The sequence below is a fragment of the Phaethon aethereus genome (genome assembly GCF_964289735.1).
Source record: "Phaethon aethereus genome assembly, chromosome: 7".
NCBI classification, from domain to species: Eukaryota; Metazoa; Chordata; class Aves; order Phaethontiformes; family Phaethontidae; genus Phaethon; species Phaethon aethereus.
The window spans coordinates 4,072,821-4,089,384 of NC_138583.1; the positions used below are offsets into that span (position 1 = coordinate 4,072,821).

General features: G+C 43.2%; 1 protein-coding gene across 1 annotated transcript; it reads right to left on the bottom strand.

Moving 5' to 3' along the window:
- Positions 1-4,342: 4,342 nt before the first annotated feature.
- CISD1 (CDGSH iron sulfur domain 1) lies at positions 4,343-15,962 on the bottom strand (the record flags this gene model as incomplete). Its single annotated transcript, XM_082002234.1, has 3 exons — positions 4,343-4,465; positions 9,969-10,174; positions 15,932-15,962. 3 exons carry the CDS (start codon positions 15,960-15,962, stop codon positions 4,376-4,378), a joined length of 327 nt encoding a protein of 108 aa, XP_081858360.1. The 3' UTR covers positions 4,343-4,375.
- Between the last annotated feature and the right edge of the window lie 602 nt (positions 15,963-16,564).

Here is a 16,564-nt window from a genome sequence, read left to right on the forward strand (position 1 = left end):
CCCAGAAGCTAAGGAACAGCCACTTTGTACATCGTATGCTTTGCTCTGTTAAGAGGTATAATGAAATGCAACACACAATTTTCTGTACTTTGATTTACCCCTTTTGCTACCACCTAGCAGTGTTACACAGTGTTAGATGTTCTCCTCCCATCTGCCATTTTATTTCTCTTTTTTCCGCTTCTTGTTTCTCTCTGCACATTTATTTTTATGTTATTTAGTTTTTACTCAGCTCCTCTCTGCATTAGCCTCAGCATTAGGCAGCCTGGAAATCATCCTGCCCGAGAAACACACTATGCACCGCAGGCAGTGCAGCTACACCACCCCTACAGTAGAAAACATGCAGCGGAAAGCTTCAAGCAGCAGCCCCTGGTACCCATCCTAAATTAATGAAGGCTCTAGGAAAATGATCATTCTCCTGCCAGCGCAGAGCAGCTACTCATCAATGCAGGAAAACCAGAGCAGAACAAGCCTTGGTTGCACAAAGCAACCGGGGGAATGGGCATCCAACACTGCTGGGCTTAATGCGTACCAGTGACAATGCAAAGGGCATTTAGTCTTCTCAGCAGGTCCACGTGAAACGTTCTGACCGGGCTGAAATAGAAACGCTGAGCACTGATAAACTCAGCCTGCTGACAGCCACAGCGGGGCATCCCCTCTCTGCCCACACGCTATGGGCAAGTCGTGCTCTTCCACCTAATCCAGCCAGGGCTCAGGGTGGGTTTTGTCAGCCTTGAAGCTTCAGGAGTTAAAACAAAAGCCAAATTTGGGAAGAGGCTTCCATGCTAAAGAGAAGCCAGCTGACAAGAAGGTTTATTTGCAACACCAATGTTTGGTTTCACACCTACGTTCTTATCCTTCCTGCTATTACAAAATGTTCTTCCGTTATTGGAGCGAGCGACTGTGATACAGCAGTGACTCACGTTTCCAAGTCCTTATCTAGATGTGCAACACTTAAAGGACAATCGCACTCCAACTGCTGTGCAACTGTGCAAAATAAGTTCTACAGAACCCAACAGCACTGGAACAAGGTCCAAACTGCAACAGTATGGTGAAAATTTTAGTTGGGTCTGCGGTCAATTTTGCAGCGGGCTGTCAGGGGAACGGGTGATATAACTCCTGGATTCAAAGCCCCTGTGCAGGAGAAACTACTTAGTCCCAAACATGTTTACGCACCGCTTCTAGATGCCTTGGCTCAGACAGACAACAACGCTGCTGGAAAAAACATGTAAATATATGCACATGTTAAAAAAAACACATTAAAACCAGGATTGCCCACATCAAGGAGCATCCATTGCACAGCGTTTGTTTCCTCCTCGTGGACCAGTGTGTTATTGCAGTGCTGACCTCCACCATTTCAAATTATCCATTGGATTAATGGTACTTCAACTAAATGTGCAGAAAATACCTGTAACATACAGCCGTCTCCTCCTCAAGAATGCCGATTCTAGAAGCACTTGAATATTTAACATGCAGGCTATTTTGATGAGTCACACTCAATTACTGCAGAATCAGTACTTTAATTTGTTCACCTTCCTAATGAACACGTACATGTTGAAAAATAACAACGTAGAACAGAAATACAGTTTTACTCTGGGACAGGAATCATTCACTGCTTTAATATGAAGGATTTGTACTATATTTTCACGTGGGAGTTTCAACGTGAAAATTGCACATTTGCAGAAGAATTTCTTTATGGTTAAAACTTGGTAAAAATCTACCCAATTCATTTCATATTCTAGAGATTATGTGAAGAAAGCACTAAAGAATAGAGATTTCAGAAAACACTGGAGCAGGCAAGCACTCGGACTATCAAAACATGATAACCTATTATGGTACTAAGAAAAAAACATGAAGCGTTCTCTGTGATGCTCATCAAGACTGCTGGCAAGTTTGTTCACTGAAATTCAAGTCTCTTTTCATTATCACGTTCAAACAGTTCACATACATCAGTAACAGGATCTTTTAGGTACAGTAGAAAAAATTGCACGTACATCAAAATACGGTTTTACCACTTTGTGTCAACATTTCTAAACGAGACACTTCTCCAAAACAAACTCGCCAGGAGGTAAATCAGTAAAGACTCTGCATCTTTGCTTCCCAGGAACAAAAACTTATCATGGAACCCCCTTCCCTGACGCTCAAACTCCAGGAAATGTTCTATTGTCAAACTCCAGGAAATAGCTTTATGACTCGGGAAACTCATTTGAAACTTCAGGACTTCATCTCTCAGAACATTAACACCATTTTCCATGAACTTTTATTCCTTCAAGAGCAGCCAGGCCTTGCTGCTAACAGGAAAAGAAGTCTCAGAAGGAAAACCCAACCCAGACACAGGTTTATGATTACAGCAACATTGGCATAAGCACTGCTCGCAGTGTAACTCTCCCTTGAAACAAACAGCACACCCATGAGGTAACACAGACGTTACAACCTCGAGATTAAGATGAGCTCAAATATGTATCTGACAAAAATACAGAACTAACCAGTGTCATATTCTAATAATACAGAAGTAACATTGTTTTGGATAAAAGCAATGGCTTTGATAATTTAAGATTAAAACAACTTTCCGTATAGATCAATACTCAGCCAAGTAAAAAAGATCAAGTACCTTGACAGTTGAGACAGGAAGAAAAGATACAAACTAAATGCGCTTGACTGAAACTTCTTACAAGTAGAGGTCTCACAGACAGTAGTTGCCCCTCCTAGAGCACTCCCCATGCTCTTTCTCTACCTTTGTGCCTCCTTCTCTACTTTTTGTGCCTTCTGCCAAAGTTCAGACCAGTCAGCTAAGACCTCAGCCTCTGAACATCTCACATCGAGAACATGCAAAAGATTTTCTTCAATTTTAACCAGTCATACCAACCACACCCTTAAAAAAGAAATAAACCCTCTACTGCCCCAATCCTCTGGAAGAATCCTTAAGGGTCTAGGTTAAAATGTTAGCTTTTTGAAAAGGCCTTTCTTCTAGCTCTGAGGTAGTCTCTCTGTCCCAGGACATTGAGAGCTCAATCTTACACAGGCTGCAGTTACGCTAATGGACCAGGTTTAATACGAAACTGCCCTCTGCCACCCCAGTCTTTGCGTTTTGGTTTGTAGTCATTTGCACATTAATAAACCAAAGCTATTTAATTTAATGAAACCAACATGATAGCTGTTAATGCAACCATGCCAGACCAGGCAGACAAGTGCCATATGAAAGGAGGGGAAGAGCTCTCCTTGTCTCATCCTTCCTTTTCCCCCTTGTTTCTAGCTGTTGCCACAGCCTTTCCTTGTCCATGTCAGTTCTTTTGGCAAAATTAGCTGAATCACAGTAACAGTTAGCCCAGGGACACAGGAGTTTAAGACACATAGAGCCTAAGGCCACTTAAGTAAGAAAGGTGTGCCTGCTCCCTCTGCAGGGGGAAGAGTCCTCCGGAACCAGCCAGAGCAATGATGAAGCAGGCAGTAATGATGGGTGGGGTTTTAAATTTTATTTTAGCTTCTGGAATAAATCACCATAGCCTCCTCCAGTGCAGCGTACTGTGATCTGGGGAAGTTAGCTTCACTGCTAGAGACTGCAAGCGAAAGTAAGGCTTTCTAGCAGCAAAGACAACCCTGCCACCCCCCTGCCCATCATTCTGAGCACTTCGTATCATTCCACTCGGTAAGAAAGCTCTCGCAGAGACCACCTTCCCAATCCTACTCTAAATACAGGTCTGCAGTTCCAGTAGTATGTTCTTGATACCATACAGTAGTAGGGTCAAGTTTCAACACTGCTGTAAAATCAAAAGTAAAGTTGCCCTTTTTCCCCGTCTTGCTATAAGCCTTTTATGTTGCCTGTTCATAGTTAGGAATTTTAAATTTCTTCTTTTACAGAAGCCACACAAAACAGCAGTGAAATAGGCCAAACGTGACATCTGCCGAAAATGCAGCATAATTAAAGGCTAAGCTGCATTTTGGCACCATTTCTTTCCTGCCGCTGCCTTTTACACAGAAATCTATTCAGACCTGTGACTTTAGAACCTCTCCAGAATTTTAAGATCTACCTTTTGAACACACTTTCTACTGAATAGCCTCAGAGTAGTACACATGTATTTGAAAATAATACCTATCTTCTGCTGAAGTACATTCTGTGCGTCATTTTAGTTTCACACTCAATGAGAGAGTACACACACTTTACAGGACAAAAAATTTAAACCATGACTATTTAGTTAATTATGCATTGTAGTGATTAAAACAAGACAAGCACCAGAGAAAATACACATGCTGAAGCCTGATGTATATACTACACTGGGAAGTCTTCAGTGACACAACAAAGAATTTGTGGTTTTCCCCCCCAATTACAAGTGAGCAGAGGATTTGTCAGACATTTATTCTGTAGCTTCTACTGTCCACTCTATGCCTCCTTCCTCTTGATGATCAGAGGCCCAACGTTGTCACCAGTTTCCTCGTTGTGCTTTGTGTGAGAGCCATCACACAGCGGGAACTGAAAAAAGAAAGAATAAACACATCTAAAGTACATCCAGAGTCAGAATTAAGAACCTAGGTTCAAAGTTCATTAGAATGTCTTCTCATTAAATCCACTGTGACTGCACACCACAATTTTTGTGCTGGCGTCTCAGGTCTCCCTGAGTTTTCTCTCAAAACTAGTTTTGGCCATGTGAGCACAGAGCAGGCTAGAGGCTTGTTATGAAAAAGCAGCAACTCAACTCCACTCTATTTGGTGTTCCTGCCTCAGGCCAGCATGAGGAAAACGCAGCCCAAACTGACCTTCAACTGTAACCTACCTGGAATATCTTGCTCTCAACCTTGCCCCACACTCCATTTTCCCAGGCAACAGCCAGAGTTGAGTGCAGTTACAGAAGGTAAGTGGGGTGAGGAAGAGAAACAGAAGGAGATCCTTGGCTGAATTTTTTTCCTGGTTGTTCATAGCACGTGATGAGGAAAAGGACAGTTTCCCTAGCTCGTCTCTTATTTAAGAGAGACACCTACATATTAGTCCTGCCTCCAGAGAGATAAGAGCGGCAAGCCACCTTTGCTTCATCCTGACACAGCTAGCTTATCTCATTGACACAAAGGTCCCTTTGCACAAGCTGGCTTCCACATTAGGATTTTGACCTGCCAATGGAAATAAACTGCATTTCCAACTGACATGGCTGTTCATCAAAGGCTCTTACGGGTAGCACTGAGGAAGTAATTTGAAGCAATGTTTGTTCCATAACCCCTGCCCCCCAGAACAGCCTGGTCAGAGCAAGACCCATGGGGACTCCTTTAGCCAGCTGTAACTGCCTAGGTCCCAGATCAGTGAAGACCACTCTGCTCCTCCACAGCTCCTTTTGCATGCAATAGCCAAAGGATGTTCTGTGAAGCAACAAGAGCAATATTAGATCCCATCACTTCTCAAGGATGCGTTTTCAGGGCTATGCCTCCTCTGCAGAGGAAACTCTGGAGACAATCACAGATATCACACACCAGTATTTTGCATTCAGTTACTATTTTGTTTGCTTAGACGTAATGGGAATCGAAGTTGGCCGTTACTCAGCTTTTGCCTTTGCAACAGCCATATTCCCTTGCAGTACACTCATGGTCAGTTTTTGACACTCCACTGATCCCTATGTTCATGCCTCAGTCATACACCTTGGAAAAAAATGGAAGACCCTATCCACTCATGCTTAGTTAGACTAAAGATTTCAAAGTACTGCATTAAAACCATATAATGAAGACAGTATACTAGCAAAAAAAAAAAGACCCCAGAGTTCTAAAAATAAAGCCACATGCACTGTACTGTGGTGTTTGGAGGGAGAGAGAGATGAGGTGGGGTTTTTTTTGTTTTTCAGTTACAAAATGTCAAAACCCACGCTAGAAATGGCAGGTGACGTTTCTAAATAAAGAAACCCCGAATTCAGAGAATACTCATGTAAGCTGAATCACGCAGGAACTTTGTCATCACATCAGTCATTTGTGACTCAATGAGTAGGTATTGACACATACTCGGAAAACATCTGAGCAAACAAGAACGTATGTTCATGGGACACTGACCAGCTTCCAACCCAGATATTCCTGGGACAGTTGTTTTTCCATGCAACACCACAGTCCATTGGCCCTCACAGAAGCGTCGAACCAGCTTCCATCAGACATAAACATCTCACGTGCCCCAAGGAGGTAAGCCCAAGGTCCACCTACAGCAACATTATCGCTTCAATTTTGCAAGTGACAAAAAAGGTGGGATTCATAGGCTTCAGGTAGCATCGAGGCATCTTTAACAGCTACCAACTCTGACTGCTCTGAATTCATGCTCTTGGTCAGCTGGTCTCAGAACCACTGGCTCCCAGAGGCTGGGACACTAGACTTGAGCTTCTCAGAAGAAAACAAAAAACAAACAAACCACAAACAAAACAAAAACCAACCACAAAAAGCAAACCCACCAGCACTTCTCCAGAGCACCTACTTGATCACCTTGAAGACCAGACACTGAAGAGATTGATCCCGGGCCTGACACAACATGTTCATCCTTGATTAAGATAAAGCAGGCTAGCAATAGCAGCAAAAGCTCAAACCCCGAGGGAATTGTGCAGTGATCGGGACAGCTCAGCTTATTTCCCTTGACACTGAAAGGGTTTAGATTCTCTATCGCTATTTCTTCTGATGTTCTGCAGCAGTATTCCTTGACCCACAGCCTGGGGACTAATACTTCTCTGGAAGACACAAAGGTTGCAGGTCATTGCAAAAGAAAAATTAATTTCCCCCCTCACCAGCTCACACACTTAAAAATGCAGAAAAGTAAGAAAACAAATGTTCCAACTTTAGACTAATTACAGTTTGTTTTAAAGACAAAACTCTTGCCTCTATACTGGTAAATATTAACACTGGGTTCTTCCACAAAACTTGACAAGCACCGCTATGAAGTGCCGGCAGAGCGTGCAATGTTGAACGGGAAATGGCCATTTAAAGAACTACCTACCACCTGCTTTAACAGAAAATTGTGTCCCAAGATGGACTTATTTGAAGATACCGCATGTGCTTTTTTTTTTTTTTTTTTTTAAACACTCCATGAAGACTTTGGCCAGCATAAACAAACAAACAAAGAGCCTTTGAAGTATAATATTTCAGGGGAAAAAAAAAAAATTAAAATAATCCTACTCATTTTTTAAGAGTTACTCCAAAACACCCTGGTATAGTCCCAACTGTTTTTTATTCCCCACACAGAAGGAACACCCAGTGAAGCCAGCTGTAGTGCATGCACAGTGCTAGCGCACACAGAAGACTCCTACAGTTCATAACACTACTTGTTCTACTAACAGCCTTATGCCCGAGATGAGGTTAAATCTGATGAGCAGCACTCACACAGTTATACAAGACATTTCTTCTAACCTTTATATGGAACAGAGATCCCAATATGCCACTTAATAAAAACAGTGGGTACTTAACTGCTTTTGAAATAATTGTAATTCCCTGCATTGTAAGCACACCATTCTACCACTTCACCATCATACAAACAGTCTTACATATTTTAACAGAATCCTAGTTTGAGAACTGTAAGAAACAGATAATGCTAGCTAACTACTTCCAAAGATGACAAGCCTGTGAGAATGATGAAGAATGTTCCTATGTTGCATTACTGTTTGGTAATAACTCAACATGAGAAGAAACACATGTACCGTCTTGAAGATCATGGTACCCACTATACAAGGTCAACCAACCATGGCAAGAGGAAGGTAGCAAAACTGGAAATTGCAGTTTTTGAAGCACAACATGATGATTAAAATACTCATTATAAAGCATCAGTAAAAGAAAACAAATGCCTTCAAATCTTCCACTGACCTCCTTAATGCCTTTACAAGACCTTTCAGATTAGAGTTCTAAGAATGGACTTACTGTAAGGTAGCCCCATCTACTTCCTTCCAGTGTGTGATTACAGAGCCCTAATTCAGTAGGACAGTACGTTCCTAAACCGACAACACCCCTTCAATATATGCCAAAACGTACTACTTAACATTTTTATTTCAGACAAAAAAGACAGTATCAAACAATAGCTAGAATATTGTCAGGACCTGCAATGAAACCACTAAAACCAGACATTATCTTCCGTTTCTGTTTAGAAAATGGACTAGGAAGCAGAAAGTACAACCATCAAGGTTCAGGTTAGGATTTTTTTTTCAGTAGGCACCTGAAGGAGGTGCCTACACTATTGTAACCTGAGGTAAATCCAAATTCAACTATTAAAATGAAGTGCAGATACTTAGAGCAGCCTTTCTCCCCCACTCTTTTCTTTTGCTGTACCCCTTGCAGCAGCTTCCACTGCTGGATTCTGGCTATCAGTTGAGACTTACCACAAAGATTTAGTGGCAATGCCGCTACACACATGCATGACACCTGCATGCTGTACAGCCATCAGCACTGCATGTAAATGTACACACTCCCCTGCCGTGTAATGAGATGACAATATGTAACTTATGCCATTGCCAGTGTGCTCCATGGACAAGGGGGGAATTTTGTTTTTAAGTTTAGACTCCAGACAGAGCAAAGACAACAAACCCATCTCCGCAGGACTAATTCAGAATCAAGTCATGACGCTGTTTAATCCTTAGTAGAGTTTTAGTGTTAGGCCAAATACACCTACAAATGTGTAACTTACTGAGTTATTTTCATCCGCAAAGTAATGAAGTCAGATCTGACAACAGCAAGAACCAAAAGTTACAGAACCTGGAAAATTGTAGAGTGTGGCCTGATTAGACTTGTGTCTGAGGCTTGAGAATCTGGTATTCAGTTCACTGATGGAGAGACAGCTAGATTTCAAGACTGTTGGTCGCAGTTATCTGGCTTTGAAGGTTTGTATTATTTCAGTCTCCACGCATTAGTACATTGACTTCTAAAAAAGCTTTTAAATGTGTGCCCATGGTAAATGGAAAGGACTACTCAAGCAATCCGCTTTCTCTCACTACAGATTCCAAAACTATCACTACAGATAAATTATACAGATCTCAGCTACGTCACACATCTCTACCCGAGATTTACATCTGATAAAAAGGCTAAGTACCAGGCTTACCACTAATTTTAGGCAATCCAGGCAACGCAACTTCATATGCAAGTAAGTTGGACCAGTGTCTAGGTCAGGCTCTTAACTGCTCAAAACCAGAGGCTTAAAGTATGCCATCATGATTTCACTGGCTTTACTGTAGGATTACCCATATAACTACTTCGAGTTGCCAAGGCACAAATGCATTAAGTACGTCTAGATTCTTCAAAAGCTTTTAACTACAACGACTTCTTTTTAGATTACCTCCATCACCACTGGAAACAATTCATCACCATACTCATTCACATGGCAAGAGGTGGCTATCTACAGTGCACAGCAGTACTACAACAATAAATTCAGGACAGCAGTACCACTGTAAAACCGTCTGCACAAGACAGGCTCTTCCAAAACCATTCTGCACTCACCCTGCCTACAAGATTTAATGATGGGTTCAGACATTGCAAGTGACAATTTAACACCAGCTCCAATATACCAAGAGACTTCTTAATGAATTAGTGTTATTAACACCATGAACTAGTAGCAAGATACTTTATGACTGACCGAGTAAGCTTCCAACATCCTTCAGTAAAAGGTGTTTAAGGTCCTCTCGGACTGTGGTTCCTGAGCTCCTACTGCCAGCAGGCCAGTAGTTTTGTATAAGCCTCAGTATTAGCAAAGGCAGCACACAAAATTATACCTGTCATTCATGACTCTGATTGCTCCGTACAGTGGCTCTCCTTTTAAGGGATCTGCTTCTTCAGAGCTACAGAAACATTTTGTTCACTATTGGCACTGATCTGCAGGCTTTACTCTGAGTGACAGCATAAACCTATATAGTTTTACACATTAAAATACCGCTACATCTCACTGCAGAGTAGTTTAGGTGAAAAGAAGTTAGTTTCCACTAAATGAAGCGGTTTGAAAATAGTTTTCTTGAACAGGGAAGAAATTGGACCACTTATTCTTCTCTTACCTTCTTAGATCGCCAACAACGACAGTACACAGCCTTGTCTCCCAGATCTTCCATATCAAATGCATGGACTACCTTGGGATTATCCTTCTGGATATGGGGATTCACCATTGCTTTGCAGCACTTGTCTTTAGAGAGAAATTTTTTGTAAGCTAGATACCCAACAGCAGCTGCTCCAGCAGCTAAGGAGACTGCAGCAATCCATTCAACTAGAATGAAAGAGAAGGAGAACAAAAACAAACAAACAAAAAAGACTGTCACTTTTTGACCATAACATTCTATTAAAACTACTCAGTAGTAAATGTCTTCATGCTTGTGGCAACACCTCTACTTTCCAACAGATCTTTTTTTCTGTATTGGTGACAATACTTTACCAGAATATATTCTTTTGACACTCATGTAGATAATCTACTCCTTTCTCCTGATCAGAGTTCCCCTTCACCCCAATCCCTTCTACATAAGGGTGAGGATTAACCTGGCAGGGTTTGTGTTTGTTTTTTTTTTTTTAACTTTTTAATCAGGAAACCGCGATATCAACATGGGTAGAATAGTGCTTCCAAGTTCAGCACATCAAGCCAGGTGTAAGTACACCCTGTAGCAGCAAAAACCCCTGTGGTTTGTTTCAGTTGCAGGAAAGTCACTGAAGAAGAATGCTCAGCATCAACAATCCAAGCAGGATCCCCCCAAGGTATGGGTACTGTTTAGCTTTTAATATAGTGCATCTTGCAACTAAAATAAAACTAACAGGTGTTTGGCAATGGGGAAATTGTTTAATATACTACCACTTCAGACAAGTAATAAAAGCCATCTTAGATTAAATCCCTGCTGTGGTGTACAGGAAAGAATATGGATCCAAAAAGATTATATTTAAGAATAATAGCATGAGTTTATTTTAACTGGATTAGGTCCCGACTCTCTGAATGACAACTTCCATTAAAAAACCCCTCTTTCCACCACCTCCCATCTTCACTTCCTCCACTCCCCAGATATCTCCAAAATCTTTGCAGTCTCGTTCACCTTGTATAATTCCCTTTTCTGCAAGGAGTTTTCTATCTTTTTGTGGCTCTATTGTTTCCTCTCTGCCTCATGAAAATATGCTGGATTTGGCCCAAAGGTTCTGGTTGTGGCAACAGCCCCAGTCATTTCTCTCAGAGCTGCAGGCACCTGCTCTGTTTTTGCTTTTTATCCACCACTTCTACTCACACATGTGCTCCTAACATGTACATACAGAGTTCGACTGACTCTACAGTCAAACAAATCAAACAGGAATTTAAGTTTTAGCACATTTACACAACTTAAGAAAAGTACAACACTCTCCAGTGGGGAAGTTCTGTCTTGCCCTTCAATGTTTGCACTAGATTTGAAAGATGCCAAGCCACATGACATGTTTGGAGCAAGAAACATTACTACACTAACGCTTAAAGAATAACAAGAAACAGAAAGTCTTTGTTAGTTCTTGCTACTTTGGAAGGCTAACTGTCTTGCTGTATTGCCACTGTGAACTTCCACTAGAAGGTTCAAGGGTTTTCTGCCCTGTCCCACAGCCTTTTCTAAAATCCGTAACAAGCCCTTTCCTCAGCTAAAACACACTGCGTTATCTTGCATGCACTATGCCGATCCACAAGGGTCTCAATGTAGCAATACATGGAATTAGACAAATATTTGTATGATGTCTGCAGCACTAAGGTCAGGGAAGGCAGGCACTCCCTTTGGAGTTTTACTAAAAGAGTAAAAGGTGCAGAAATACTTCCGAGTTTATTTTCTTAGCAAATGAAGCAGAAGAGACCAACATACAGAGAGGTCTTCCCTGCAAATGAGTGACAAACCCTCCCTGTAACAACAGACTGATCTTAAGATACAGAAAACCATCATCAAAGAATTTAGGGCATGATTCCCTGCTCCCAAACTCCTTAAAACAATAAAAGCCCCAGAAAGTTTACTGTGGATTCAGTGTTTTAGATCTATCCAGCGAGTTCTCACCTCTTTACCTCTCCATTACAAACTAGCCAGAGTGATGCATTAATTTTAATAGGGGAAAGAAGCGAGGAGGTGAGATTAAAGAAGGAATTCTAGGAAAATCTACTTTAATTTAGCAAAACAGCCCAAACTAACCCAAAGAACAGCCACATCTTAAATCAGAGACAGCAGGTTCTCCCAAGGAAAGCCACCGCAGAGTCTGCGGCACCCTTTCCCCTTCTCGCTTGAGCACGCTTCCCCAAGCAGAGCAGGGCTGCAGCAGGGAAGAGGTACCCAGCCAGTTCAGGGGCAAGCTGGGTCTGACAAGTTTAAAGGGATTTCTGAGAAAATGTCACGTGCAGCTACAACAGTGGCAGGCAAAACAGAGGGATTGCCCATACTGGGGATTTCACAAAAGCAGCAGTTGCAAGGATTGTCCAAGGTGCTAACCGATGCGTTGCCAATGGATCAAGTCTTAACCAATGTTTTTAAATAACTGATGAGGGGACAGCAGTAAGACTCTATCCATTCCATTAAGGAAACTAAGGGGAAAGAATGACTTTAATGGAGACCAAGGGTAACTCCTGTAACTGAACCACCCTTTAAGGTGCTGTACCTTAAGGAAGCTGATCTTCTATGGCACCTATTCAAAAATCCAGGTCAGCTTAACATATCAGCAGAGGAAAAGATTCTGATGATAAAAATACTTCTACAACAGCGCAAGCAGCAAAGTCTGTACCAAAATTCGGCAGCCTTGCAGCACATTTGGAAGGCTGCACATCTGCAGCTAACTGAGATCCTCAGACCATCCCTACAGCCACCTACCACATAACCATGCACAGCACATCCAGCTCAACAAGCAAAAATCATTAAATTAAAGTAATTGTCATCTCGTATTTCAATGACTGTTTACATGAATCTGGCCCTTGGGAGAAGTAGTATTACACACACAGGCAGATTGTGTACATACAAACAGCTTTTTTTTCCCCTCTTATAATAGGTCATAGTGTATTCTTTTACTCTATTAGCTTTTTTTCATCACTTCTCTGGAGCTGTATCAGGGTGGAAAAGGATATCAACTGAAAATACATGAAACCCAAACATTTAAAGCAGTCTGTTCTTTAAATTTTAGTACTGCCTTAATAAACATCATGTAAAATTTAGGAAAACTGTTTGACTTTAACAAATGGACTCTTTCTTACAATGGTATCTACATGCAAAGTTTTGGAGGTAGTAAGTCTTGCTGTCAGCAACCATTTTCTTCCAAATCTATTTTTGAAACAGCTGGAATGCCCATTTCATCTTTCAAACAAAATTGACCATAAAAATGCAACTGTGAAGAAAAACACTTGTAAGAAGTTTTTTTAATACTTTAAACTCTGTTTCAAGAAGCCTCCGGCACCCATTCAACAGTTCGCTGCCAAACTCGTAAGGTCATATAGGTATTACTTGAAGAGGCATTTGTTAACAGTGACATTGATGTAGAACATCAAGGTTTTTTATTTCTTTTTAAAATAAAAACTTCAATAATCACTCAAAGTTGCTCTTAAACAAATCCAAATTCTGGTGTGATACCAAACCAGTCACTACAGGTCAAGACACTACAGGCCCCTGTAACACGGCTTAAAAATTGTTTCAATGTCGTAAGTGCTATACAATGGAAAAGGTTTGGCTAAAACTTCAGAAAAAATTAACACACAAAGGAGAGAAGGGAAGAAAGATGGAAAGAAGGAAACAGAATTCCAAAGAATGCAAGCCCAGGAGAGCAGGCAGTGCACAGAAGTAAACAAAACATCAGATGATGAGAACAGCAACAAACCGATGATGGGAATTTATTTTCTTCTATATTCTTTGGACATACCCTAATGAACAAGGGATTTGGATCACAATATTTCTCTTCCTTTCTCTTTGTAAACAGCTAGAAAACTGCTCTGGATGTTTGCAGATCTAGGCTACAGATGTAGTTTTAGGATCTACCAGAAAGCGCAGATTTTATCTGCGGGAAGAACAGACATTTACCACCTGCACTGACAAGCGCATGAAGAAACTGAGATGGTCTTGGCTCCACCAGGAGTACATGATCCTTGTTACAACACAGTTCAGCTTACTTTCCAAGAACACAGGGAAAAGCTGCACCCCTAAAGAGTTAGTCCTAGATGGTCCTAAGAGACAATTTTCAAGTTACCTCTCTCTGCTGCTTAAAAAATGTTCATGTTAATTGAAAGTCAGCTACGAGTAATAACTCCAGATAGGAAAATCTGTACTTTTGGCTTCAGGAGCTCTTGTAATACTGTTAGGCATTGTTCTCCCCCTTTTAGTGCCAGTAAGAAGCTACTGTGGTCCAAGAGATGTTTATGGTAGTCCAGTAGTGTAACTGTCCACAACAAAAGGCCACCTTTCTGATGGCCATGCTTGAAGAAATAGGTGGCACTTGCTTACCGAGGAGCCATCCAGGGTAGCTTACTGCACTGAAAGCTTAATAGCAAAAGCCAGCCAGTCAAGCAGATAAAGTCACTTCTACCACTTCACAGCATCCACAAGAAATGGCATTATGACTAATAGGCTTCATTTAACTGAAACCGTAAGGGAACAAGGCCACCTAAGGGAGAAAGACTGTTGTATCTGGCCAGTAAGCAGCAGCAGATGAGTCGCCACGATCAGATCCGTGGTCAGTGTGGGGTCACACTTGCAAATAATCACATTACTCACAAAAAAAAAAACCCACTAGCGGCACTATTCACTGCCTTCCAAAGGGCAACCTTTTGGCACATACCCACACCAACATACACAGAAGCAACTAAGTCTCTGATTACTATCAGGAATTAAATCGCACTAAATATATGGGAAGTTTCTGGTGTCTAGTTTTCAGTAGGGAATAAGGCATTGGTCTGACTTCCAAAATTCATTATCCCGAGACACACACAAGCTGAAGACAGAGCTGTGACCTGCCAGTTGCCAGGTGCTGATCAAGTTTAATCTTGACAGAAATCACATTAACCGTATGTCACCACCTCCTCCTAAACAAAGTACCCTCCAGACTGCTCCGATCAGCTGTTCGCCTGCCTTCCTGGGATAAGGAGGTTATTTTCAGTTTGATTAGGAGCCTGCTCTTCTCCTTCCCCCACAAACTAAAGTTTTCTTCTCAATTCCTCATGTACAGGACCTGTGCTAATTCTTGCAAGCTCATAAGGGACAGTAAGCTGCTGTTGGGAACGCAACCTGGCTGCAAGCTATTATCAGCCATCCTCAGGGCTTTGGTTTGATTATTTTAATAAGCACAGCCTTCCATCACCATAACCCATTTTAGACTATAGCGATGCTTTTGCCAACATCCGCTGTACCTTCCCAACCCTTTCATCCTGCCCGGCTGGCCAACAGCATTTAAAACACACAACGCTACTTCAGGCGTGGCTTAGGTCAATCATTACACAGCACAAGTATCACCGTTATAACCCTATTGGACAGGATCGGACTGCGAGAATAAGTTAAAAACCCTTTGAGGGTAAATTAAATTTACAGGTTTTCATGAAATTAACACCCGGTGGCTTCACATGAACTATGGGGCCTGAACAACGGCTGTCCCCCATCACAAACAGAACCCGGGGGGTGGCCAGAGCCGGCTCCGGGGGGCGAAACGCACATGAGGACCTGGCTACATGCTCTCACAGGTGGCCGGGCCGCCGGGTCCCTCCCGGCCCGCAGCACTCCCAGCCCGGGCCGCCGCCCCTCGCCCCCCCGCCAGCCGGCTACGGAGAGGGATTTTATTTACGCACGGGTCTCACCCACCGCCTCCAGGCACGCCCCGAGAATACCCGCATCCCCGCAGGGGGCGGCCACGCCGCCATTTTGTCCTCGGGGGTCCGGCGGGGTGCAAAAGGCCTCGGGGAACAAAACGGACCCCCTCTACCCCCCCCCCCTCCCCACCCCCGCCGCGCCCCGCCAGTTCGCACAGTGCACGCAGCCACCCCCTCCTGCCCGCGCGCGGCTTCCCGCCCCCGGCGCGCGCCTACCCCGCACGGCGGAGTTCTGCCCCAGCCCCATCGCTCCCGCTCTAACGCCGTAGAGGGCACGCGCAGCTCCGCGCACCAGCGTGCATGCGCCACTGACCGCCCACCCGCAAGATGGCGGCCGGACCCGCCTCTTTAAAGGCCTCCCCGCAAAGAAAAAGGGCTCGGGGGTGGGGTGGGGGGGTCGCCGGCGGAGGGCTTGGCTGCAGCTGGCGCTAAACGGCACCGCGGAGACGGGAGGAAGGCGGCCTTTGCGGGGTCCCGCCGCTGGCCTTATGCCTGGCACAGGCCCTTCAGTGAGCGTAAAGTGGGCTCTGTGGCCTGCAAAGGCCTCTGCAAGTGTAAAATGGGTGATGGGCGTCACTGTGTGTCCTGAGGAGACACCGGCTGGGCACGGCCGTGCCGTTACCCTCTGCTAGTAATGCTATTGAGTGCCTTGAGTTACGCGGACTCTGCAAACCGCTCAGAACGTTTTGTTGTACGAGCACTCTCCCGTGTAGTTGTGGGGAGACGAAAGAGTGATATCCTCTGAGTGACAGCTGCCTTAAGCCTCACAAAGGTGGGTATTGACATGAGAATTACAGGTCTCTACCGAAAAAACGTATTATCAGAGCCTTACACCTGAGTAAGTCTTGG